Here is a 24,118-nt window from a genome sequence, read left to right as displayed (position 1 = left end):
TTATTAAAACTGATGAATAAAACAAAAACAAACAATAGACACACTACACGTTTCAATGGCGGTCCGCTGTCTTTATCAGTCTCTTTTCTTCTATACTTTTCCGCCCCTCTTATGGACATGCCTGGCGCTAAGCATACCAGCCCAGGTATCCTCTAGCTTTAGATGAACTTTGTTTCGTACTGGCTTGCACAACACTCGCCTGTAAGGAGATTGTAATCGCAGAGGTTCACCTATCTTTTTGGGTGGTGTCACACTAGGGAGTGCCCCTTCTTATTTATTCTAATAAACACAGTGATGTCACAGTACAGAAATATTAAACACAGTGTCACACTACGGGCATAGTAAATAGTACAGGGATGTTTATTATCCCTGTACTGTGATGTCACAGTACAGGGATAATAAACACAGTGATGTCACAGTACAGGGATAATAAACACAGTGATGTCACAGTACAGGGATAATAAACACAGTGATGTCACAGTACATGGATAATAAACACAGTGATGTCACAGTACGGGCATAGTAAATACAGTGATGTCACAGTACAGGGCCGATAAACACAGTGATAGCAGGTAAGTAAAAAAAAAATTAAAAAAAATGGAGCGCTCCTAAAGTTGAAAAATGTATTAAAACAAAATAAAGTGCAAAAGCGCTACGTGTTTCGAGAGTGAACCAATCTCTTCATCAGGCACATAACCGTAATGTTAAGCCACACAGATTACAATCACAGTTATGTCACAGAACAGAGATAATTCACACAGTGATGTCACAGCACAGGGATAATGAACACAGTGGCCCAGGCTTATGGGGGTCATTTATTAAGACTGGTGTTTTAGATGCCGGTCTTAATAACCCCTATAGCTGGCGGTGGATCCACTGAAGATATGAAGAGGCATCGGCCAGCGCCAGTCTAAATGTAAACTAGCTTCCTCGCTGACTTACATTTAGACCATTTTCTATGCCTAAAACAGGTGTACAAAATGATGATTGAGACAGGCCGTCCCCTTCCACGTCCACTTTTTTAGACCTGGCATGAGGGGGAAAAAGTTGCAGATTGCGGCACAAATGACCTTTGTGCTGCAATCTGCACCAGAAATACGCCTAATATACTGTAACCAGATCCGCTTAGGCTTACTTTCATCAGACACAGTTCAGAATGATCGCACTGACATGGCAGCGGAGTTATCTTTATCTTCTATATAGCTCTTTCCCATTCTTGGACACAGTCTGCGGTTAATCAGACTTTGACTACAAGCTACTTGAAAACATTCTGTGTCTGTAGTCGCAGGGTATAAGATACGTTACACTATATAAGCAATTCCCTATTGACCTGTAATTGATGTCACAATTCTTAGAGCGTCACAGATCTCCAGGTATTTGTTATCAACTCTGCAACTTCAAGCCATACTTATCAGAGATTGCAGCTTATTATAACATTTTATGACTTTACACAATTTATGGCATTTCATTATAATGCTGCTAGGATATCTGCGGAATCTTGTGTGTGACACTTCGCTGGGTAAGGCTTCTTTCACACCTGCAGCTGGGTGTTCCAGTGTGCTGCGGTTTTTGTCCAGAGGATTCTCAGCATATTTGCTGGGTAGCGGCCAGACCTCTGCCAGACCTTATTATGGAAGGCGGTAGTATCTGGCAGTGCCAATTCCAGAGAACTCCAGCAGGCTGTTCTGTACCATCCCCTACCGCAAGTGTGAAACTAGCCTATGTCCTCTACAAGACCATTTCCTTTTTTCCACCCGCAAATCACAGATCCGCAAGATGTGCATGCATTCCGTGTCCATTCCATAGTTTTCACAGTCCCCATGCTAGAAATGCCTCTTCTTGTCTGCAAAACTGACATGTTCCATGAATGGAAATAGGACTTGTTCTAAAATATACCCGGCCACACAGATGTAAGCAGCACACTGAAGACATCCTCTTGCTGTCCGTATTTTTTGCGGTCCCATAGAAATGAAGGAGTCCGCATTGGATCCGTAAAAAAAAAAAAAAAGGTGGATCAGACGCAAACCAAACATATGGTCATGTGCATAAGGCCTAAATATGACACCACCTAAGAATGATGTCTATCAATTTTTGCTTAAAATGGTTCAGAATAAAAAAAATATATAATAACAGCAGAGGGTGTGTTAAGGTAAAAAAGTTACTTATACACCCTTGTTCCCCTGCCGATCCCCGCTGGGCTTTCACTTGTCCTGCAGTGATGACATGCTGTCATACATGTGAGCACTGCAGCCAGTTACTGGCCTCAGCAGTCATATTGACATGTACAGCACAATACCAATGAGGCAAGTGATTGGCTGCAGCCGTCACATGTGCTTTTTCAGCATGTCATCAATGCGGGACAAGAGGAAGACCTGTGAGGACCACTAAAGATTAGCAAGTGAGTATAATTTTTTATTTTATTTTATCACATTCCTTTGCTAAAATGTTTGAAAATCCTGGACAACCGCTATAAAATGTGTCTTTTTTTTGTAGGGTAACATGGAAGAGAATGTTCTAAGAAGCTGAGATCAGAAAGAGGAGAAGATTAAAAGGGGGGCATCATGGCGTACAATGATGGGGTCTACAACTCTGCTTATCATGACTCAGAGACTCTCGAGATTGACCGAGGGTATGGCAGCACTGTTTGATAAAACATTGGATTCAGTTTTATTCTTTATATTAGTTGTTATAATTTTAGCTGCTTATCAAGCATAACCATATTCTGCAGTGCCATATAGCGGTTGTCGTCCTACAAACCAGCTCCTGGTGTCATCATTTTCCACACTCACTTGGTGTAATTTCATATGAAGCCAATTGAGCTGTCAGTATTTTTTGGAAGGTGGGTGGTACTATAAATGGAGTGCATGAAGCTTGGCTATTCTCAGAAGTCCCATAGTGGTGAATATAGAGTGCACTGCGCACGCACGGTCGCCTCTTCATTCACTACTATGAGAATACTGGGAAAACCCAAGTTAGTGCTTGGCTATTTTCAGAGCTCCCATCGCGGTGAATAGGGGTGGCCACGCATAAATGGATGCTCTTCCTTCACTTTAGGGGGCCTGTTCAAGAGATAGAAGCAGGCCCCAGACATAAGACCTGTACCTATCTGATGGCATATTCTAGTGACATGCCATCAATGTCAAGTTTAAAAGTTATCCCCTGTGCTATGAATAAGGGATAACTAGGTGATCAGTGGGTTTCCATCTACTGGAACCTCCACCGATCCTGTTCCTTCTCTGGATGAATCAAAAGGTCGAGCAGAGGCACCGCCACTCCAGTCTTTCTCTGTGCTGACCGTTGTACTCTGCCATCTTTGTCAATCCCATAGAGAATGAATGGAGTGACAGCATGCATGCTTAACCTGCCGCTCCATTCAGATAGGGGGAACGGGACCCCCACTTTCCAGATTGGTTGGGATTAGAGTTGAGCGAACACCTGGATGTTCGGGTTCGAGAAGTTCGGCCGAACATCCCGGAAATGTTCGGGTTCGGGATCCGAACCCGATCCGAACTTCGTCCCGAACCCGAACCCCATTGAAGTCAATGGGGACCCGAACTTTTCGGCACTAAAAAGGCTGTAAAACAGCCCAGGAAAGAGCTAGAGGGCTGCAAAAGGCAGCAACATGTAGGTAAATCCCCTGCAAACAAATGTGGATAGGGAAATGAATTAAAATAAAAATTAAATAAATAAAAATTAACCAAAATCAATTGGAGAGAGGTTCCATAGCAGAGAATCTGGCTTCCCGTCACCCACCACTGGAACAGTCCATTCTCAGATATTTAGGCCCCGGCACCCAGGCAGAGGAGAGAGGTCCCGTAACAGAGAATCTGTCTTCATGTCAGCAGAGAATTAGTCTGCATGTCATAGCAGAGAATGAGGCTTCACGTCAGCCACCACTGCAACAGTCCATTGGCATATATTTAGGCCCAGCACCCAGGCAGAGGAGAGAGGTCCCGTAACAGACAATCTGGCTTCATGTCAGCAGAGAATCAGTCTGCATGTCATAGCAGAGAATCAGGCTTCACGTCACCCACCACTGCAACAGTCCATTGTCATAAATTTAGGCCCAGCACTAGTGTTGAGCGGCATGTCCCATATTCGAATTCGCGAAATTTTGTGAATATTCGAAAGAATATTCGTAAAATATTCGCGATTATTCAAATTCGTTATTATTTCGCATATGCGATAATTCGAATTTTCGCATCGCATAATACATATGCTATGCAAAATTCACATGTGCGCTAATGAAATCGCCTTACGAAGATTCGCAACTCAATTCAATCACTAATGTATGAATGCAATGCCCTTTGCCTCTGTAGATATTCGCATGTGCGCTAATAAAATCGCCTTACGAAGATTCGCACCTCAATCACTTTCTAGGGAATGTGAGACTTTTGGGAATCAATCGAGATACAGTGGGGGGTGATGACAGTAGTTGACAGAGTACAGATCAATGTAATCTGTAAGGTGGAAAGTAAAATAAAAAATACGAATATTCGTAAATCGAATTTTACGAAGTTCTACGTATTCGCGAATATGGTGCTATACTATATGAATGCACAGGCCTTTGCCTCTCTGTTCTGGGGACAAGTGTAGATATTTGCATTTGCGTTAATAAAATCGCCTTACGAAGATTCGCAGCTCAATTCAATCACTAATGTATGAATGCAAAGCCCTTTGCCTCTGTTCTGGGACAAGTGTAGATATTCGCATGTGCGCTAATAAAATCGCCTTACGAAGATTCGCAACTCAATTCACTAATGTATGAATGCAAAGCCCTTTGCCTCTGTTCTGGGACGTGCCGATATTCGCATGTGCGCTAATAAAATCGCCTTACGAAGATTCGCGCCTCAATCACTTTCTAGGCAATGTGAGTAAGATCTGAGCTGTTGGACCTTTGGGAAACAATCAATTATATGTGTACTGTAATTTTGTGGGGGGGGGGGGGGAAACAAAAAACGAATATTCGTTTTTACGAATATATAGCACTATATTCGAAATATTCGCGAAATCGCGAAGTTGCGATATTCGCGAAAAAAATTTGCTTTTCGAATATTCGCGCTCAACACTACCCAGCACCCAGGCAGAGGAGAGAGGTCCCGTAACAGACAATCTGGCTTCATGTCAGCAGAGAATCAGTCTGCATGTCATAGCAGAGAATGAGGCTTCACGTCAGCCACCACTGCAACAGTCCATTGGCATATATTTAGGCCCAGCACCCAGGCAGAGGAGGGAGGTCCCGTAACAGAGAATCTGTCTTCATGTCAGCAGAGAATTAGTCTGCATGTCATAGCAGAGAATGAGGCTTCACGTCAGCCACCACTGCAACAGTCCATTGGCATATATTTAGGCCCAGCACACACACAGGCAGAGGAGAGAGGTCCCGTAACAGAGGATCTGGCTTCATGTCAGCAGAGAATCAGTCTGCATGTCATAGCAGAGAATCAGGCTTCACGTCAGCCACCACTGCAACAGTCCATTGTCATAAATTTAGGCCCAGCACCCAGGCAGAGGAGAGAGGTCCCGTAACAGAGAATCTGGCTTCATGTCAGCAGAGAATCAGTCTTCATATCATAGCAGAGAATCAGGCTTCACGTCACCCACCACTGTAAGAGTCAATTTTCATAAATTTAGGCCCAGAACCCAGGCAGAGGAGAAAGGTCCCGTAACAGACAATCTGGCTTCATGTCAGCAGAGAATCAGTCTTCATATCATAGCAGAGAATCAGACTTCACGTCACCCACCACTGTAAGAGTCAATTTTCATAAATTTAGGCCCAGAACCCAGGCAGAGGAGAAAGGTCCCGTAACAGACAATCTGGCTTCATGTCAGCAGAGAATCAGTCTGCATGTCATAGCAGAGAATGAGGCTTCACGTCACCCACCACTGCAACAGTCCATTGGCATATATTTAGGCCTAGCACACAGGCAGAGCAGAGAGGTCCCGTAACAGACAATCTGGCTTCATGACAGCAGAGAATCAGTCTGCATGTCATAGCAGAGAATGAGGCTTCACGTCACCCACCACTGCAACAGTCCATTGGCATATATTTAGGCCTAGCACACAGGCAGAGCAGAGAGGTCCCGTAACAGACGATCTGGCTTCATGTCAGCAGAGAATCAGTCTGCATGTCATAGCAGAGAATGAGGCTTCACGTCAGCCACCACTGCAACAGTCCATTGTCATAAATTTAGGCCCAGCACCCAGGCAGAGGAGAGAGGTCCCGTAACAGAGAATCTGGCTTCATGTCAGCAGAGAATCAGTCTTCATATCATAGCAGAGAATCAGGCTTCACGTCACCCACCACTGTAAGAGTCAATTTTCATAAATTTAGGCCCAGAACCCAGGCAGAGGAGAAAGGTCCCGTAACAGACAATCTGGCTTCATGTCAGCAGAGAATCAGTCTTCATATCATAGCAGAGAATCAGGCTTCACGTCACCCACCACTGTAAGAGTCAATTTTCATAAATTTAGGCCCAGAACCCAGGCAGAGGAGAAAGGTCCCGTAACAGACAATCTGGCTTCATGTCAGCAGAGAATCAGTCTGCATGTCATAGCAGAGAATGAGGCTTCACGTCACCCACCACTGCAACAGTCCATTGGCATATATTTAGGCCTAGCACACAGGCAGAGCAGAGAGGTCCCGTAACAGACAATCTGGCTTCATGACAGCAGAGAATCAGTCTGCATGTCATAGCAGAGAATGAGGCTTCACGTCACCCACCACTGCAACAGTCCATTGGCATATATTTAGGCCTAGCACACAGGCAGAGCAGAGAGGTCCCGTAACAGACGATCTGGCTTCATGTCAGCAGAGAATCAGTCTGCATGTCATAGCAGAGAATGAGGCTTCACGTCAGCCACCACTGCAACAGTCCATTGTCATAAATTTAGGCCCAGCACCCAGGCAGAGGAGAGAGGTCCCGTAACAGAGAATCTGGCTTCATGTCAGCAGAGAATCAGTCTTCATATCATAGCAGAGAATCAGGCTTCACGTCACCCACCACTGTAAGAGTCAATTTTCATAAATTTAGGCCCAGAACCCAGGCAGAGGAGAAAGGTCCCGTAACAGACAATCTGGCTTCATGTCAGCAGAGAATCAGTCTGCATGTCATAGCAGAGAATGAGGCTTCACGTCACCCACCACTGCAACAGTCCATTGGCATATATTTAGGCCTAGCACACAGGCAGAGCAGAGAGGTCCCGTAACAGACAATCTGGCTTCATGACAGCAGAGAATCAGTCTGCATGTCATAGCAGAGAATGAGGCTTCACGTCACCCACCACTGCAACAGTCCATTGGCATATATTTAGGCCTAGCACACAGGCAGAGCAGAGAGGTCCCGTAACAGACGATCTGGCTTCATGTCAGCAGAGAATCAGTCTGCATGTCATAGCAGAGAATGAGGCTTCACGTCAGCCACCACTGCAACAGTCCATTGTCATAAATTTAGGCCCAGCACCCAGGCAGAGGAGAGAGGTCCCGTAACAGAGAATCTGGCTTCATGTCAGCAGAGAATCAGTCTTCATATCATAGCAGAGAATCAGGCTTCACGTCACCCACCACTGTAAGAGTCAATTTTCATAAATTTAGGCCCAGAACCCAGGCAGAGGAGAAAGGTCCCATAACAGACAATCTGGCTTCATGTCAGCAGAGAATCAGTCTTCATATCATAGCAGAGAATCAGGCTTCACGTCACCCACCACTGTAAGAGTCAATTTTCATAAATTTAGGCCCAGAACCCAGGCAGAGGAGAAAGGTCCCGTAACAGACAATCTGGCTTCATGTCAGCAGAGAATCAGTCTTCATATCATAGCAGAGAATCAGGCTTCACGTCACCCACCACTGCAACAGTCCATTGGCATATATTTAGGCCTAGCACACAGGCAGAGCAGAGAGGTCCCGTAACAGACAATCTGGCTTCATGACAGCAGAGAATCAGTCTGCATGTCATAGCAGAGAATCAGGCTTCACGTCAGCCACCACTGCAACAGTCCATTGGCATATATTTAGGCCTAGCACACAGGCAGAGGAGAGAGGTCCCGTAACAGACAATCTGGCTTCATGTCAGCAGAGAATCAGTCTTCATATCATAGCAGAGAATCAGGCTTCACGTCACCCACCACTGTAAGAGTCAATTTTCATAAATTTAGGCCCAGAACCCAGGCAGAGGAGAAAGGTCCCGTAACAGACAATCTGGCTTCATGTCAGCAGAGAATCAGTCTTCATATCATAGCAGAGAATCAGGCTTCACGTCACCCACCACTGTAAGAGTCAATTTTCATAAATTTAGGCCCAGAACCCAGGCAGAGGAGAAAGGTCCCGTAACAGACAATCTGGCTTCATGTCAGCAGAGAATCAGTCTGCATGTCATAGCAGAGAATGAGGCTTCACGTCACCCACCACTGCAACAGTCCATTGGCATATATTTAGGCCTAGCACACAGGCAGAGCAGAGAGGTCCCGTAACAGACAATCTGGCTTCATGACAGCAGAGAATCAGTCTGCATGTCATAGCAGAGAATCAGGCTTCACGTCAGCCACCACTGCAACAGTCCATTGGCATATATTTAGGCCTAGCACACAGGCAGAGGAGAGAGGTCCCGTAACAGACAATCTGGCTTCATGTCAGCAGAGAATCAGTCTGCATGTCATAGCAGAGAATGAGGCTTCACGTCAGCCACCACTGCAACAGTCCATTGTCATAAATTTAGGCCCAGCACCCAGGCAGAGGAGAGAGGTCCCGTAACAGACAATCTGGCTTCATGTCAGCAGAGAATTAGTCTGCATGTCATAGCAGAGAATCAGGCTTCACGTCAGCCACCACTGCAACAGTCCATTGGCATATATTTAGGCCTAGCACACAGGCAGAGGAGAGGTTCATTCAACTTTGGGTAGCATCGCAATATAATGGTAAAATGAAAATAAAAATAGGATTGAATGAGGAAGTGCCCTGGAGTCCAATAATATATGGTTATGGGGAGGTAGTTAATGTCTAATCTGGACAAGGGACGGACAGGTCCTGTGGGATCCATGCCTGGTTCATTTTTATGAACGTCAGCTTGTCCACATTGGCTGTAGACAGGCGGCTGCGTTTGTCTGTAATGACGCCCCCTGCCGTGCTGAATACACGTTCAGACAAAACGCTGGCTGCCGGGCAGGCCAGCACCTCCAAGGCATAAAAGGCTAGCTCTGGCCACGTGGACAATTTAGAGACCCAGAAGTTGAATGGGGCCGAACCATCAGTCAGTACGTGGAGGGGTGTGCACACGTACTGTTCCACCATGTTAGTGAAATGTTGCCTCCTGCTAACACGTTGCGTATCAGGTGGTGGTGCAGTTAGCTGTGGCGTGTTGACAAAAGTTTTCCACATCTCTGCCATGCTAACCCTGCCCTCAGAGGAGCTGGCCGTGACACAGCTGCCTTGGCGACCTCTTGCTCCTCCTCTGCCTTGGCCTTGGGCTTCCACTTGTTCCCCTGTGACATTTGGGAATGCTCTCAGTAGCGCGTCTACCAACGTGCGCTTGTACTCGCGCATCTTCCTATCACGCTCCAGTGCAGGAAGTAAGGTGGGCACATTGTCTTTGTAGCGTGGATCCAGCAGGGTGGCAACCCAGTAGTCCGCACAGGTTAAAATGTGGGCAACTCTGCTGTCGTTGCGCAGGCACTGCAGCATGTAGTCGCTCATGTGTGCCAGGCTGCCCAGGGGTAAGGACAAGCTGTCCTCTGTGGGAGGCGTATCGTCATCGTCCTGCCTTTCCCCCCAGCCACGCACCAGTGATGGACCCGAGCTGCGTTGGGTGCCACCCCGCTGTGACCATGCTTCATCCTCATCCTCCTCCACCTCCTCCTCATCCTCGTCCTCCTCGTCCTCCAGTAGTGGGCCCTGGCTGGCCACATTTGTACCTGGCCTCTGCTGTTGCAAAAAACCTCCCTCTGAGTCACTTCGAAGAGACTGGCCTGAAAGTGCTAAAAATGACCCCTCTTCCTCATCCTCCTCCTCCTCCTCCTGGGCCACCTCCTGTTCCATCATCGCCCTAAGTGTTTTCTCAAGGAGACATAGAAGTGGTATTGTAACGCTGATAACGGTGTCATCGCCACTGGCCATGTTGGTGGAGTACTCGAAACAGCGCAACAGGGCACACAGGTCTCGCATGGAGGCCCAGTCATTGGTGGTGAAGTGGTGCTGTTCTGTAGTGCGACTGACCCGTGCGTGCTGCAGCTGAAACTCCACTATGGCCTGCTGCTGCTCGCACAGTCTGTCCAGCATGTGCAAGGTGGAGTTCCACCTGGTGGGCACGTCGCATATGAGGCGGTGAGCGGGAAGGCCGAAGTTACGCTGTAGCGCAGACAGGCGAGCAGCGGCAGGATGTGAACGCCGGAAGCGCGAACAGACGGCCCGCACTTTATGCAGCAGCTCTGACATGTCGGGGTAGTTGTGAATGAACTTCTGCACCACCAAATTCAGCACATGCGCCAAGCAAGGGATGTGCGTCAAATTGGCTAGTCCCAGAGCTGCAACGAGATTTCGCCCATTATCACACACCACCAGGCCGGGCTTGAGGCTCACCGGCAGCAACCACTCGTCGGTCTGTTGTTCAATACCCCGCCACAACTCCTGTGCGGTGTGGGGCCTGTCCCCCAAACATATGAGTTTCAGAATGGCCTGCTGACGTTTACCCCGGGCTGTGCTGAAGTTGGTGGTGAAGGTGTGTGGCTGACTGGATGAGCAGGTGGAAGAAGAGGAGGAGGAAGCCGAGAAGGAGGAGGTGGCAACAGGAGGCAAAGAATGTTGCCCTGCGATCCTTGGCGGCGGCAGGACGTGCGCCAAACAGCTCTCCGCCTGGGGCCCAGCTGCCACTACATTTACCCAGTGTGCAGTTAGGGAGATATAGCGTCCCTGGCCGTGCTTACTGGTCCACGTATCTGTGGTTAGGTGGACCTTGCTACAGATGGCGTTGCGCAGTGCACACTTGATTTTATCGGATACTTGGTTGTGCAGGGAAGGCACGGCTCTTTTGGAGAAGTAGTGCCGGCTGGGAACAACATACTGTGGGACAGCAAGCGACATGAGCTGTTTGAAGCTGTCTGTGTCCACCAGCCTAAATGACAGCATTTCATAGGCCAGTAGTTTAGAAATGCTGGCATTCAGGGCCAGGGATCGAGGGTGGCTAGGTGGGAATTTACGCTTTCTATCAAATGTTTGTGAGATGGAGAGCTGAACGCTGGCGTGTGACATGGTTGAGACGCTTGGTGACGGAGGTGGTGGTGGTGGTGTTGGTGGTACATCCCCTGTTTGCTGGGCGGCAGGTGCCAACGTTCCTCCAAAGGCGGAGGAAGAGGCCGAGGCGGCAGCAGCAGAATAGGCCGAGGCGGCAGCAGCAGAAGAGGTAGCAGGGGGAGCCTGAGTGACTTCCTTGGTTTTAAGGTGTTTACTCCACTGCAGTTCATGCTTTGCATGCAGGTGCCTGGTCATGCAGGTTGTGCTCAGGTTCAGAACGTTAATGCCTCGCTTCAGGCTCTGATGGCACAGCGTGCAAACCACTCGGGTCTTGTCGTCAGCACATTGTTTGAAGAAGTGCCATGCCAGGGAACTCCTTGAAGCTGCCTTTGGGGTGCTCGGTCCCAGATGGCGGCGGTCAGTAGCAGGCGGAGTCTCTTGGCGGCGGGTGTTCTGCTTTTGCCCACTGCTCCCTCTTTTGCTACGCTGTTGGCTCGGTCTCACCACTGCCTCTTCCTCCGAACTGTGAAAGTCAGTGGCACGACCTTCATTCCATGTGGGGTCTAGGACCTCATCGTCCCCTGCATCGTCTTCCACCCAGTCTTGATCCCTGACCTCCTGTTCAGTCTGCACACTGCAGAAAGACGCAGCAGTTGGCACCTGTGTTTCGTCATCATCAGAGACATACTGAGGTGGTATTCCCATGTCCTCATCATCAGGAAACATAAGTGGTTGTGCGTCAGTGCATTCTATGTCTTTCACCGCTGGGGAAGGGCTAGGTGGATGCCCTTGGGAAACCCTGCCAGCGGAGTCTTCAAACAGCATAAGAGACTGCTGCATAACTTGAGGCTGAGACAGTTTCCCTGGTATGCATGGGGGTGATGTGACAGACTGATGGGGTTGGTTTTCAGGCGCCATCTGTGCGCTTTCTGCAGAAGACTGGGTGGGAGATAATGTGAACGTGCTGGATCCACTGTCGGCCACCCAATTGACTAATGCCTGTACCTGCTCAGGCCTTACCATCCTTAGAACGGCATTGGGCCCCACCATATATCGCTGTAAATTCTGGCGGCTACTGGGACCTGAGGTAGTTGGTACACTAGGACGTGTGGATGTGGCAGAACGGCCACGTCCTCTCCCAGCACCAGAGGGTCCACTAACACCACCACGACCATGTCCACGTCCGCGTCCCTTACTAGATGTTTTTCTCATTGTTATGGTTCACCACAACAACAAATATATTATTTGGCCCAATGTATTGTATTCAAATTCAGCGGGATATAAATTTGAGGCCTAGTATTTAGGCGCTGGGTGACCGGTATGGATTTAGTGACAGAATTAGACTTGGAAATGCACAGAAGCGTGTGTGTGAAGTTATTCTGAATGACCCAATGTGCACCTTGAATATTATATACCCTTTTTGGGATAGATTTCAAATAGCTCTGATATAGCAGGAACCACTAAATTATGAAATTGCTAAATTGGGAATTGTACTTCAACCCAGAACAAAAAATGTGCTTTGACGGGCACTAAATAACTTTCCCAGCTACAACAGGACAGCGGTAACGAGAGATTTAGAGGGATTTAAATTTGAGGCCTAGTATTTAGGCGCTGGGTGACAGGTATGGGTTTAGTGACAGAATTAGACTTGGAAATGCACAGAAGCGTGTGTGTGAAGTTATTCTGAATGACCCTATGTGCACCTTCAATATTATATACCCTTTTAGGGATAGATTTCAAATAGCTCTGATATAGCAGAAACCACTAAATTATGAAATTGCTAAATTGGGAATTGTACTTCAACCCAGAACAAAAAATGTGCTTTGACGGACACTAAATATCTTGCCCAGCAACAACAGTACAGCGGTGGGTAACGAGAGATTTAGAGGGATTTAAATTTGAGGCCTAGTATTTAGGCGCTGGGTCACCGGTATGGATTTAGTGACAGAATTAGACTTGGAAATGCACAGAAGCGTGTGTGTGAAGTTATTCTGAATGACCCTATGTGCACCTTCAATATTATATACCCTTTTAGGGATAGATTTCAAATAGCTCTGATATAGCAGAAACCACTAAATTATGAAATTGCTAAATTGGGAATTGTACTTCAACCCAGAACAAAAAATGTGCTTTGACGGACACTAAATATCTTGCCCAGCAACAACAGTACAGCGGTGGGTAACGAGAGATTTAGAGGGATTTAAATTTGAGGCCTAGTATTTAGGCGCTGGGTCACCGGTATGGATTTAGTGACAGAATTAGACTTGGAAATGCACAGAAGCGTGTGTGTGAAGTTATTCTGAATGACCCTATGTGCACCTTCAATATTATATACCCTTTTAGGGATAGATTTCAAATAGCTCTGATATAGCAGAAACCACTAAATTATGAAATTGCTAAATTGGGAATTGTACTTCAACCCAGAACAAAAAATGTGCTTTGACGGACACTAAATATCTTGCCCAGCAACAACAGTACAGCGGTGGGTAACGAGAGATTTAGAGGGATTTAAATTTGAGGCCTAGTATTTAGGCGCTGGGTCACCGGTACGGATTTAGTGACAGAATTAGACTTGGAAATGCACAGAAGCGTGTGTGTGAAGTTATTCTGAATGACCCAATGTGCACCTTCAATATTATATACCCTTTTAGGGATAGATTTCAAATAGCTCTGATATAGCAGAAACCACTAAATTATGAAATTGCTAAATTGGGAATTGTACTTCAACCCAGAACAAAAAATGTGCTTTGACGGACACTAAATATCTTGCCCAGCAACAACAGTACAGCGGTAACGAGAGATTTAGAGGGATTTAAATTTGAGGCCTAGTATTTAGGCGCTGGGTGACAGGTATGGGTTTAGTGACAGAATTAGACTTGGAAATACACAGTAGCGGGTGTGTGTGAAGTTATTCTGAATGACCCAATGTGCACCTTCAATATTATATACCCTTTTTGGGATAGATTTCAAATAGCTCTGATATAGCAGGAACCACTAAATTATGAAATTGCTAAATTGGGAATTGTATTTCAACCCAGAACAAGAAATGTGCTTGAACGGACACTAAATAACTCGCCCAGCTACAGCACTAGGGACAGATTTAGCTGGATATAAATTTGAGGCCTAGTATTTAGGCGCTGGGTGACCGGTATGGATTTAGTGACAGAATTAGACTGGGATATGGCCAAAAAATAAACAGACTATTGCTGGTTAAATGCACTTGGTGTGACAGCTTCACCCTGATGTAGGCTTTAGCCAAAAAACAACCACACCATTGAGGGTTAAATGCACTTGGTGACAGGCGCAGCTTGCCCCTGATTTTGTATATGGCCAAAAAATGAACAGACTATTGCTGGTTAAATGCACTTGGTGTGACAGCTTCACCCTGATGTAGGCTTTAGCCAAAAAACAACCACACCATTGAGGGTTAAATGCACTTGGTGACAGGCGCAGCTTGCCCCTGATTTTGTATATGGCCAAAAAATGAACAGACTATTGCTGGTTAAATGCACTTGGTGTGACAGCTTCACCCTGATGTAGGCTTTAGCCAAAAAACAACCACACCATTGAGGGTTAAATGCACTTGGTGACAGGCGCAGCTTGCCCCTGATTTTGTATATGGCCAAAAAATGAACAGACTATTGCTGGTTAAATGCACTTGGTGTGACAGCTTCACCCTGATGTAGGCTTTAGCCAAAAAACAACCACACCATTGAGGGTTAAATGCACTTGGTCGCAGCTTGTGCTGGCGCACCACAAGACACAAAATGGCCGCCGATCACCCCAGAAAAATGAGACTGACAAACGGTCTGTGCAGCCTAAAAACAGTGAGCAATTGAGGATCAGCAGCTCAATGATCCACAGCTGCAGATCGATCAGTTAATCAAGTCCTTTGGAGGAGTTAATCTGCCTAATCTCGCCCTACTGTCGCAGCCGCAACCTCTCCCTACGCTAATCAGAGCAGAGTGACGGGCGGCGCTATGTGACTCCAGCTTAAATAGAGGCTGGGTCACATGGTGCTCTGGCCAATCACAGCCATGCCAATAGTAGGCATGGCTGTGATGGCCTCTTGGGGCAAGTAGTATGACGCTTGTTGATTGGCTGCTTTGCAGCCTTTCAAAAAGCGCCAAGAAAGCGTCACAAAAGCGCCAAGAAAGCGACGAACACCGAACCCGAACCCGGACTTTTACGAAAATGTCCGGGTTCGGGTCCGTGTCACGGACACCCCAAAATTCGGTACGAACCCGAACTATACAGTTCGAGTTCGCTCATCCCTAGTTGGGATCTGATTGCTGGGAACCTCACTGATCCAGAGAATGGTTGTCCTGTTCTCCAATCCAAAAGGAGTGGCTGAGCATGTATGGTGCACGCCATTCATCAGCTAGTTATCCCCTAAGGCCTCACGCACACGACTGCATCTGCTTTGTGGGTCTGCTGACCGCTAATCCGCAAAATAAATATACGGTCATTGTGCCATCTGCATTTCTTGTGTGGTCCTATTGACTTCAATGGGACCAAGGACCGCATTTTGTGGCCCTAACCCCTTTGGATAGGGGATACGTTTTAAACTTTTAGTGGTATAATATTGATGGCTTATCCTCAGGATAGGTCATCAATATCATATGGTTAGGGATCTGACTCCCGGCACTCCCGCTGATGAGCTGTTTGAAGGAATCGCCGCTGTCGTGCCATTGCTGCTTCTTGTTCTTCAGAGTTTACCTGAGCGCCACCTCCCTTTTACTGGCAGTGCAGTGTTATTACAACCGCTTGTCCTGTTCACTTGAATAGAAGGGGAAGCTGTAATTACACTGCACCTAGGCTACAAGGGAGACGGCAGCAGCAGGTAAATATTGAAGAAGACGCTGCAATCCCTTCAAACAGCTGATCGGCCGGGGTGCCGAGAGCTGAACTCCCACCGATCTGATATTGATGACCTATCCTGAGATTAGGTGATAAATATTATGACACTGCACAACCCCTTTAAAGCTTTATTCATACATTAAGTTTTTGATGCAGTTTTATTTAGTCAATGTCAGAAATGGATGCAAAATGTTTGATAGTAAAGGCCATGTACGCCTTTTAGTAGTTTAGAGATAAGGTTTTTTGACACACAGTGAAAGTACCAGTCACACAGCTAGAAAACCAGTTAACTTTATGCGACAGAACAGCTCAATATTTTTAATAAAGACCAATTGAAAAAAATGAGTAAAATGCAATCATAAGTAAAAAAAAAATGCCTCAGAAGGTGTACATAGCCTTTAAAGGGCTATTCCCTTCTCAGACAAGGTTGGCATATCGCTAGGATAAGCCACAATTGTCTGATAGGTGTGGGTCCCATAGGAGAACTGAGAACAAAGCAGGGAAGGTAGCGGCCAGAAGACCCCGGGTTTTCCGTGGTCCGGCCACCGCCAAGCGTTCTTCCCATAGAAGTGAATGGGAACACACAGCGCTTCCTCGGCCACCGCTCCCATTAATTTCTGTGGGGCCGACGGAAATAGCCGAGCCAGGGATCCTTTCTCTATGTAGGTGCGGGTCCCAGAAGTGGGGGGACAATGGGGGCATATACTAGCAATATGCCCGCATTGTATGAGATGGGAATACCCCTTTAAGTAAAGATCCTTAGTCCTTCTCCGTTGTATCCTTCGCTGTGTTTGGCTCTGAAAACTGCATAAAAAACTAAATTAAAAAAACGTTTGTGAATGGACTCTGTGTAAAATCAGCAGTGGGGCTGTCCTCCGAAGAGGGACTGTGCTGTGGGAAAGCCCCTTTTAAGGAAATATTCTTAGAAATGTTCCTTTTATAATGCATGTGGTGTACTAACATGTAAAATAGACAGGCTGGCAGCTGTGGCTGTTGCATAGCAACACAGGTCACCTCATGTTTCCCAGCAACGACACAAAATGGCTGCCATTTCTTAATCCTCTCCTATACCGTGGAGATAAAGTAGGGGTATTTGTGGTTTTGTTAACATATTTTTATGATCCATGAACAGGCCTTCCTTCAGGCAGCAATCCTCCCTCCACAACAACCCATATGAAGATGATGATGATGTCAGTTATCCGGTACAAGCAAGAAACTGGAGGAGGACTCAGGGGCCTTTGCCAACAAACGATGTACAGTTAGATATGGATTATAATTTGGAGATACCTCGATACCCCCCTTCTGTAGATGCATCATACAACATTGGGCGCTGTAAGTGCGAAACCTTTCCTGGGATTTCAATGATTTCTGTTTTGTAGATTATTTTTCTGTTTGGGTTTACACAATGCTTTTCTAATGTGGCTTCCTACTGGACCACCTGTGTTGTGGTGCAGCACAAAATCCCACCTCAACCGCAGGGATGAAATGCGGAAATAACTATGGAAAACTTTATGGTAAAAGGAACCTGTCAGAAGATTCATAGGACTTGAACCAAGAGGCAGCATGAAATCCTGACCAGCTCCCTTGTAAACAGCTGTGACCTAATGATGAATCCCAACTGGGCTGGGAGATATCGGTGATGAGCCACCTACTGGACTCTTTTACCGTTCCTGACTTGTTTGTAATCATGTTTTTCCTGAAACATTGCGACATTTCAGAGATAGGGTACATTCACACAACTGTATATATGTTGTTTTCTGCAAAATGCGGATACCGTCTGTGTGACATCCCCATTTTTTGTAGACCCATTGACTTCAAGGGGTCCGTGGTCCGCAGTTGAAACCAAGGAGAGGACATGTTCTGTCTTTTGCAGAACGGAAAGTACATGGAAGACGTCCTAAAAAATTATATCACACAGACGTATCCGTGTTTTGTGGACTGCAAAATACATACGGTTGTGTGAATGCACCCTAAAATATAGCATTGTAACGAGGGAGCCTGTTTTTTTTTTGCTGGCTGTGGCATGAATCTGCTGACAAGCTCCCTTTGTGAATTTTCCGTCTGCATTTTGCGGGCAGAAAATATGCAGCATATTACAGTGGCATAAAAGTGGATTAAATTTCAATAAATCTCATCCACATGCTGCGCAAATAAAAATTAACCTACAGCATACCAGTTTTTGTTGTGAATTATTCCCTTTGCATTACATAGGGCTTTGGGTATGAAAATCAGCTCTTACCAAGCTGTGCATTGGATGCCACCAAATGTGAGGCAGCTGTCCTATAAGTTAGTGTTTGACTTGGATGATAATTAAGCCAGTATCTCATCTGCAGGCAGCTGTTTCCAGGCAATTGCCCCTCATCAGTGCAGAACAGAGAGTACTGGCTTAACTGGGTCAGGGACATAGGGCAGTATTCGGGGAATACAATGTATCCTTATGGTGAGCGCCTAATTGGCAGGAGAAGCCTTATAGGCCAGGTAATGCTCCTCTGGAATTCTGGGAAGAGGGTATGCAAATGAACTCTTAGTAAGCTCTGCCTCTGATGCCACCAGAGGTAAGGCAGCTATCCTATAACCACTTTCGACCTTTTAAACAGGCCTTGATACATGACTTTGATAATAATCAAGCCAGCATCTCATCTGCAGACAAGTGCACTGCAAATCTACAGCAGAATGTGCAGCAAATCTATAGGTAACGCTTGCAGATTTCGACACAGATTTATTGGCGACTTTGCCACAGTTTCAGCGTGATCTGTGGACGTACCCTTAGTTTAATAAACCTCACACCAAAAAATAAATAAATATGGGACTGTGGAAAATCTAATTATCAGCTGTTGCCAATTTATCCATCATCATAATCCAGGCTGCCATCAAGGACACCCTGTATTCTGCCCATACACAGGTGTTTCATTTGACACCTAAAAATCAAAAAGTGCATTTTTAGATTTAATAAATATAACTAATGTATATAACTGTGTAATCCGATATTTGCACAAATGTTGCATCGTCTATTGTGCATTTTAGTAATTTTTTTATTTTTTTTTGTCCTAGTTAATCCGTCCTTTCAACCTGACTTGGGAGCTAGGCCTTCTTACCTTGATTCAGACCAGGATACGGACAGTGCAATTGATGTGTCAGAAGGAGGTATGTACATAGACATCTTTTTCGGAATACTTCCATTTGCCATTGTAGTCTGGAATCACCGGATGATGACTTATCGATGGGAACCTAATCCTCCTATTGATCTGATTATAGGGAAGTTCTCACTAGTGGTATGCTACCCTATCTGAGGGCAGCTACAGCAGCAACCAGTGGCAGGGACCCTGATTCAAACACAGGATCACTTACTTATTTCCATTCAGTGATTTTTTTTTAATCAGTATTGAGCAGATCAACGCCAGGCGAGTGACCTCCATTTCCTTCAATGAGAGCATAGCTGCAGTTGCCTGCTTCATCCACTATGCAGTGGACAGGGCCAACACATCAGATATTGATGGTTTATCCTGCGTATATGCCGTCAATAGTAAAATCCCCTTTAAAAGGGTTGTCCCACAAAAAATATTCTACATTTTTCAAAGCAGCACCTGGATCTAAATACTTTTGTAATTGTATATAATAAAAAATTTGGCCAGTGAGCTTTTCACTGAAATATATCTGTATAGCGCCACCTGCTGTTTGCTCTTTTTCTAATTTCTCTGTCCCAGGGGCGTAGCTAAAGGACTGGGACCTGGTGCAAGAGTTCAGCTTGGGCCCCCCTTCCCTCAGTGCTTTGTGGCCAGCGGCAGGGAAGCACATTGCCTTTGTGCTGCCCGAGGCAAAAATTGTAAAGGCCCCCCCCCCCACCTATCCAATTCTTGACCTCACACCTTCCCTCCAGCAAGAGGTGCAACTTGACCTGCATGCACTTTCTATAATACTGTTGTCTTCTTATGGACCACAAGGGTCTCTGGGCCCCCTCAGGCTCCTGGGACTGGTAGGGACTGCTACCTCTGCACCTCTTATAGCTACGCCCCTGCTCTGTCCTCCTCACTGAGATGGAAGCACATGCTCAGTTCCATTCTTCAACTGCTACCAGCTGCAGCAGAAAGGACATGCCCCCTGAGAGAGTGCACACACAGAAAGTTTCTTAGAAAGAGACTGTCATGTACTATATGATAATGAAATGTCATTTTTTACATGAATCATGGGATAACCCCTTTAATAGGGCTCCTGTCAGCAGATTTGTACCTATAAGCTCTCTCTGCCACTGCCGCGCCCCCTGCACTGTAATTGACCGGGTTAGGCAGTGAAGTCATTATCACACCTGCCTGGCCCTATCAATTAAATTGGAGAAGGCGCAGCACTTGCAGAGAGAGAAGAGCCTCTAGGTGTAACGGCAACGCCCCCGTTGCTCCTAGAGGCTCATTTGCATATATTATAACATCATTTTTCTCAGCAATGCAGACACATATGAACATGGGACCAACACAGATGCCTTCAGCTGCCAAGTGCACATGTAACAGGTCAGCCAGTGTCGGAGGTACAAAATGCCCTTTAAGAAAACTCCAGCATTATAATTCACGTATTGTGGGTATAATACCATAGTTACCGAGGAGCTTCAAGTTACTGTTCAACTGTATAACAAACTAAAAGTAATAAAAATTATAAAAATGTACAGCAACTATATAAAACATATAAAGAGCAAATATACAAAGCGTGGGATTATCAAAAAGTGCTGAATTTTGGAAATACATAAAGGAAATTTATGTCATTCATTTATGAAACTGGTGTAAAGGAGAACTGGCTTAGTTGCCCATAGCAACCAATCAGATTCCACCTTTCATTTTCCAAAGGAGCTGTGAAAAATGAAAGGTGGAATCTGATTGGTTGCAATCAAATACATTTCTTAACTGGACATTTCTGATAAGTCTTCAGATTTTTGTCTTCTGAAAGTCTATGTTGCAGGGCTGATTTGTGGTGGAAAAAGTCTCTGCTTTAGGCCTCATTCACACGACCGTTGTTCTGGTCTGTATCTCTGAGCTGCCATTTTTGTGGCTTGGGTGCGGACCCATTCACTTCAATGGGGCCGCAAAAGATGTGGACAGCACTCCGTGTGCCATCCACATCCGTTGCTCCGTTCCGTGGCCCCGCAAAAAAATAAAAATAAATAGAACATGTCCTATTCTTGTCCGTTTTGAGGACAGGAATAGCCATTTCTATAATGGGCCGCCCTTTCTATAATGGGCCTAGATACGGCACGGCTGTCTGCATGTAGCCTTATAAGAATTTTTGGATTTATGGAAATGCCATTTTTATGTTATACTTTAAGGTTGTATTTGTGTTTTTTTTTTAAGTGACACGTGGACAATCAGTACGGCAGACCATAGTCCCGGCGCAGGTACTGAGGCCTTCTACCATCACAGTAGTGGACCCCTCACTGGAGAGGCAAATAGAGTATAGCAACAAACAAGGTAAGTGTTCCTATGTCTACATACACTCGTGTGAATGATGGAAGTATTGCTGGTCACCAGGACTATTGATAGGACTCATTTTCATTAAAAAGTTGTCCCCGTTTTTTATTATTTTATTTTTTTAAATGGGAGTTAAGTCTCTACTCACATCCGCGTTAGAGACGTCATCAAAAGGATATTCTGTTGTTTTTTATGGGGAAGGATAGTGTTGTATGCAGCACTATTTTTCCGACCAAATGGTGGCATTTGATGGTCCGTAATATCTATTTATTTGTGTAGGTCTAAGGCTATGCTCATGAGTGCGCCATGGTTGTCATTTATTACAATCACACCTATTGACACGTCAAGTTTCATTCTGGAGGTTATATGTTTACGTGTGACAGATACACGGTAAGGCTACATTCACACTTGCGTTGTTGTTTTCCGGTATTGAGCTCTGGCAGAGGATCTCAATACTGGTAAAAAAAAATGTTTCTGTTTAGTCCTCATGCATTCTGAATGGAAAGAGATCCGTTCAGGATGCATCAGGACGTCTTCTGTTCCATCAGCATTCCGTTTTGTGGACACAAAACCTCTACAAGGACTTTATTTTCCGTCCTGCATCCGTCCTGCATAATGGAAATCAGACGGATCTGTTATTCTGCCCATGGACTTCTATTATGACGAATCAAAACGGAATGCCTCCAAAGGTTTCCCTTTTGAATTCTGTCTTATGAATTCAGTTATTTTCCGTTATAACCATGTTACAATGGAAAACCGTAACGGAATACATAATGGTAATGTGAACCCGCCCTTAGGCTCCATTCACACGTCCGCAAATGGGTCTGCATCCGTTCCGCAATTTTGCGGTGCGGACCGATTAATTCTCTATGGGGACAGAAAAGATCCTGACAGCACACAGTGTGCTGTCTGCATCCGAATTTCCGTGCTGCGGGCCCGAAATTCCGAGCTTCGGCCCCGAACTTCCGGGCTGCGGCTCCGCAAAAAATAGAACATGTCCTATTCTTGTCCACAATTGCGGACAAGAATAGGCAGTTCAATGGGGGGTGCCGGCCGGGTGTATTGCAGGTCTGATTTCAGAGCCTAAAAAAAACTGATCTTTCACCCATTGACTTTCAATGTATTTAGTGACGGATCAATTTTTTCCCCCATTTTGATTTCACACCACTGCATCCTAATGGAACGGATGCATCCTGATGTGCAAAATCAAAACAGATCAGTTTAATTCTGGTATCGAGATCTTCTGCCGAATCTTAATACCGGAATTAACAACGTAAGTGTGAAAGTAGCCTAAATTTAGCACCACGGAATTGTGGGTGGTGCGTCTGCAGTATAGCACAGGAGCAGCAAAGTAGATGACGTTTAACAAAATGTCATCCACACACTGCGGAAAAAAGTTTGCAGCGAAAATTGATGTGAAGTGAAGTGATGTGGGTCTTTAATCCCCAGCTCGTTAAATCCCGCTATGGATTTCCACATTGGATTTCACTGGCAAATCCACAGCAAAATCAGTGACAAATTTGGATTTGTTGCAGATCTTACAGCAGAAACTTAGCAAATTCTGCTGCAGAAAATCTACCCCATGTGGCTAAACCCTATTTATTTTGTGCATAACAATGTCAAATCCGTACACTGTATACTGGATGGTATCACTAGTGTGAGAACAAAGGCTCTGTTTTTTATTTTCCATACATTGCTCTCCCTTAGATTTCAATGCATAATGGGAGATAAATGAATTGGTTATTAGTGAAAAGATAGGAGCACATAGGGCCAGAACATACGAAGATTGCCGGGTGGGTATCCCTGTATGGTGTGGGTGGCATACATTCTAGGTGATATGAACAGAGGTTGTCGGGGCTTTTTCATATTGATGACCTATCCTCAGGATAGGTCATCAATATCAGATCAGCTGTATGAGGAGACGACGCATGCTGTGCGCACGTGCCGTCTTCCTTCTTTCTTCCTGTCCACTGCTGCTGCCCCATAGACATACAGCAGGGGCGCAGTAAGAGAGAAGGGAGAGGGCACTTGCGCACATCGGTTTCCCAGACCGACCACAGCTCATCTGACCCAAACTCACTGCATCATAGTGATCATCCGTCATGTGTGTACAGTACAGTAGATCCACAGTCAGGCAGGAACTCACAGCATCATGGCTCACTATGATGCAGTGAGTTCGGGCCAGAGGGGCAGCGGTCAGTCTGGGAAATTCCGCCATCACATGGAGCATATTTCCCAGAAAGAAAACACTTATGTGAAACTGGCCTTTCTCTAGCAACCTTCGTCACTCCAGCTGTGGTGAAACTACATCTCCCATCATGCACACTTGCTTGGCTGTTCTCAGAACTCTCACAGAAGTGAGTGGAGCATGCTGGGAGTTATAGTTTCCCCACAGCTGGAGTGCCGGAGGTTGCTGACCCCCTGCTCTAGCATTTCCAGCTAAAACACCTGGTGTTTGTACAGTTTTCATGGAAGTTTTTATGAAACATCTGCCTCATTGTGCAGCAATATATATGACAAAACCCCTGCAAATCAGCCATGTAGGCATCTAGGAAAGGTAGGCGATTCATGCTGAGCGCTGTCGTAA

General features: G+C 45.8%; 1 protein-coding gene across 1 annotated transcript in view; it reads left to right on the top strand.

Moving 5' to 3' along the window:
• Nucleotides 1-24,118, top strand: part of TMC5 (transmembrane channel like 5) — a 106,261-nt gene that overhangs the window by 31,017 nt on the left and 51,126 nt on the right. The window contains exons 2-5 of the mRNA XM_044304094.1: nucleotides 2,494-2,629; nucleotides 17,214-17,413; nucleotides 19,133-19,225; nucleotides 21,415-21,531. Of these exons, the coding sequence (XP_044160029.1) occupies nucleotides 2,562-2,629; nucleotides 17,214-17,413; nucleotides 19,133-19,225; nucleotides 21,415-21,531 (478 nt within the window). The 5' untranslated portion in view covers nucleotides 2,494-2,561. The remainder of the gene's footprint in view (nucleotides 1-2,493; nucleotides 2,630-17,213; nucleotides 17,414-19,132; nucleotides 19,226-21,414; nucleotides 21,532-24,118) is intronic.

The sequence above is a fragment of the Bufo gargarizans genome, chromosome 8, assembly GCF_014858855.1.
Source record: "Bufo gargarizans isolate SCDJY-AF-19 chromosome 8, ASM1485885v1, whole genome shotgun sequence".
In the NCBI taxonomy this organism is placed as follows: Eukaryota; Metazoa; Chordata; class Amphibia; order Anura; family Bufonidae; genus Bufo; species Bufo gargarizans.
The sequence above is the reverse complement of the archived record's forward strand: the minus strand, read 5'-3'. Positions and strand labels throughout refer to the sequence as shown.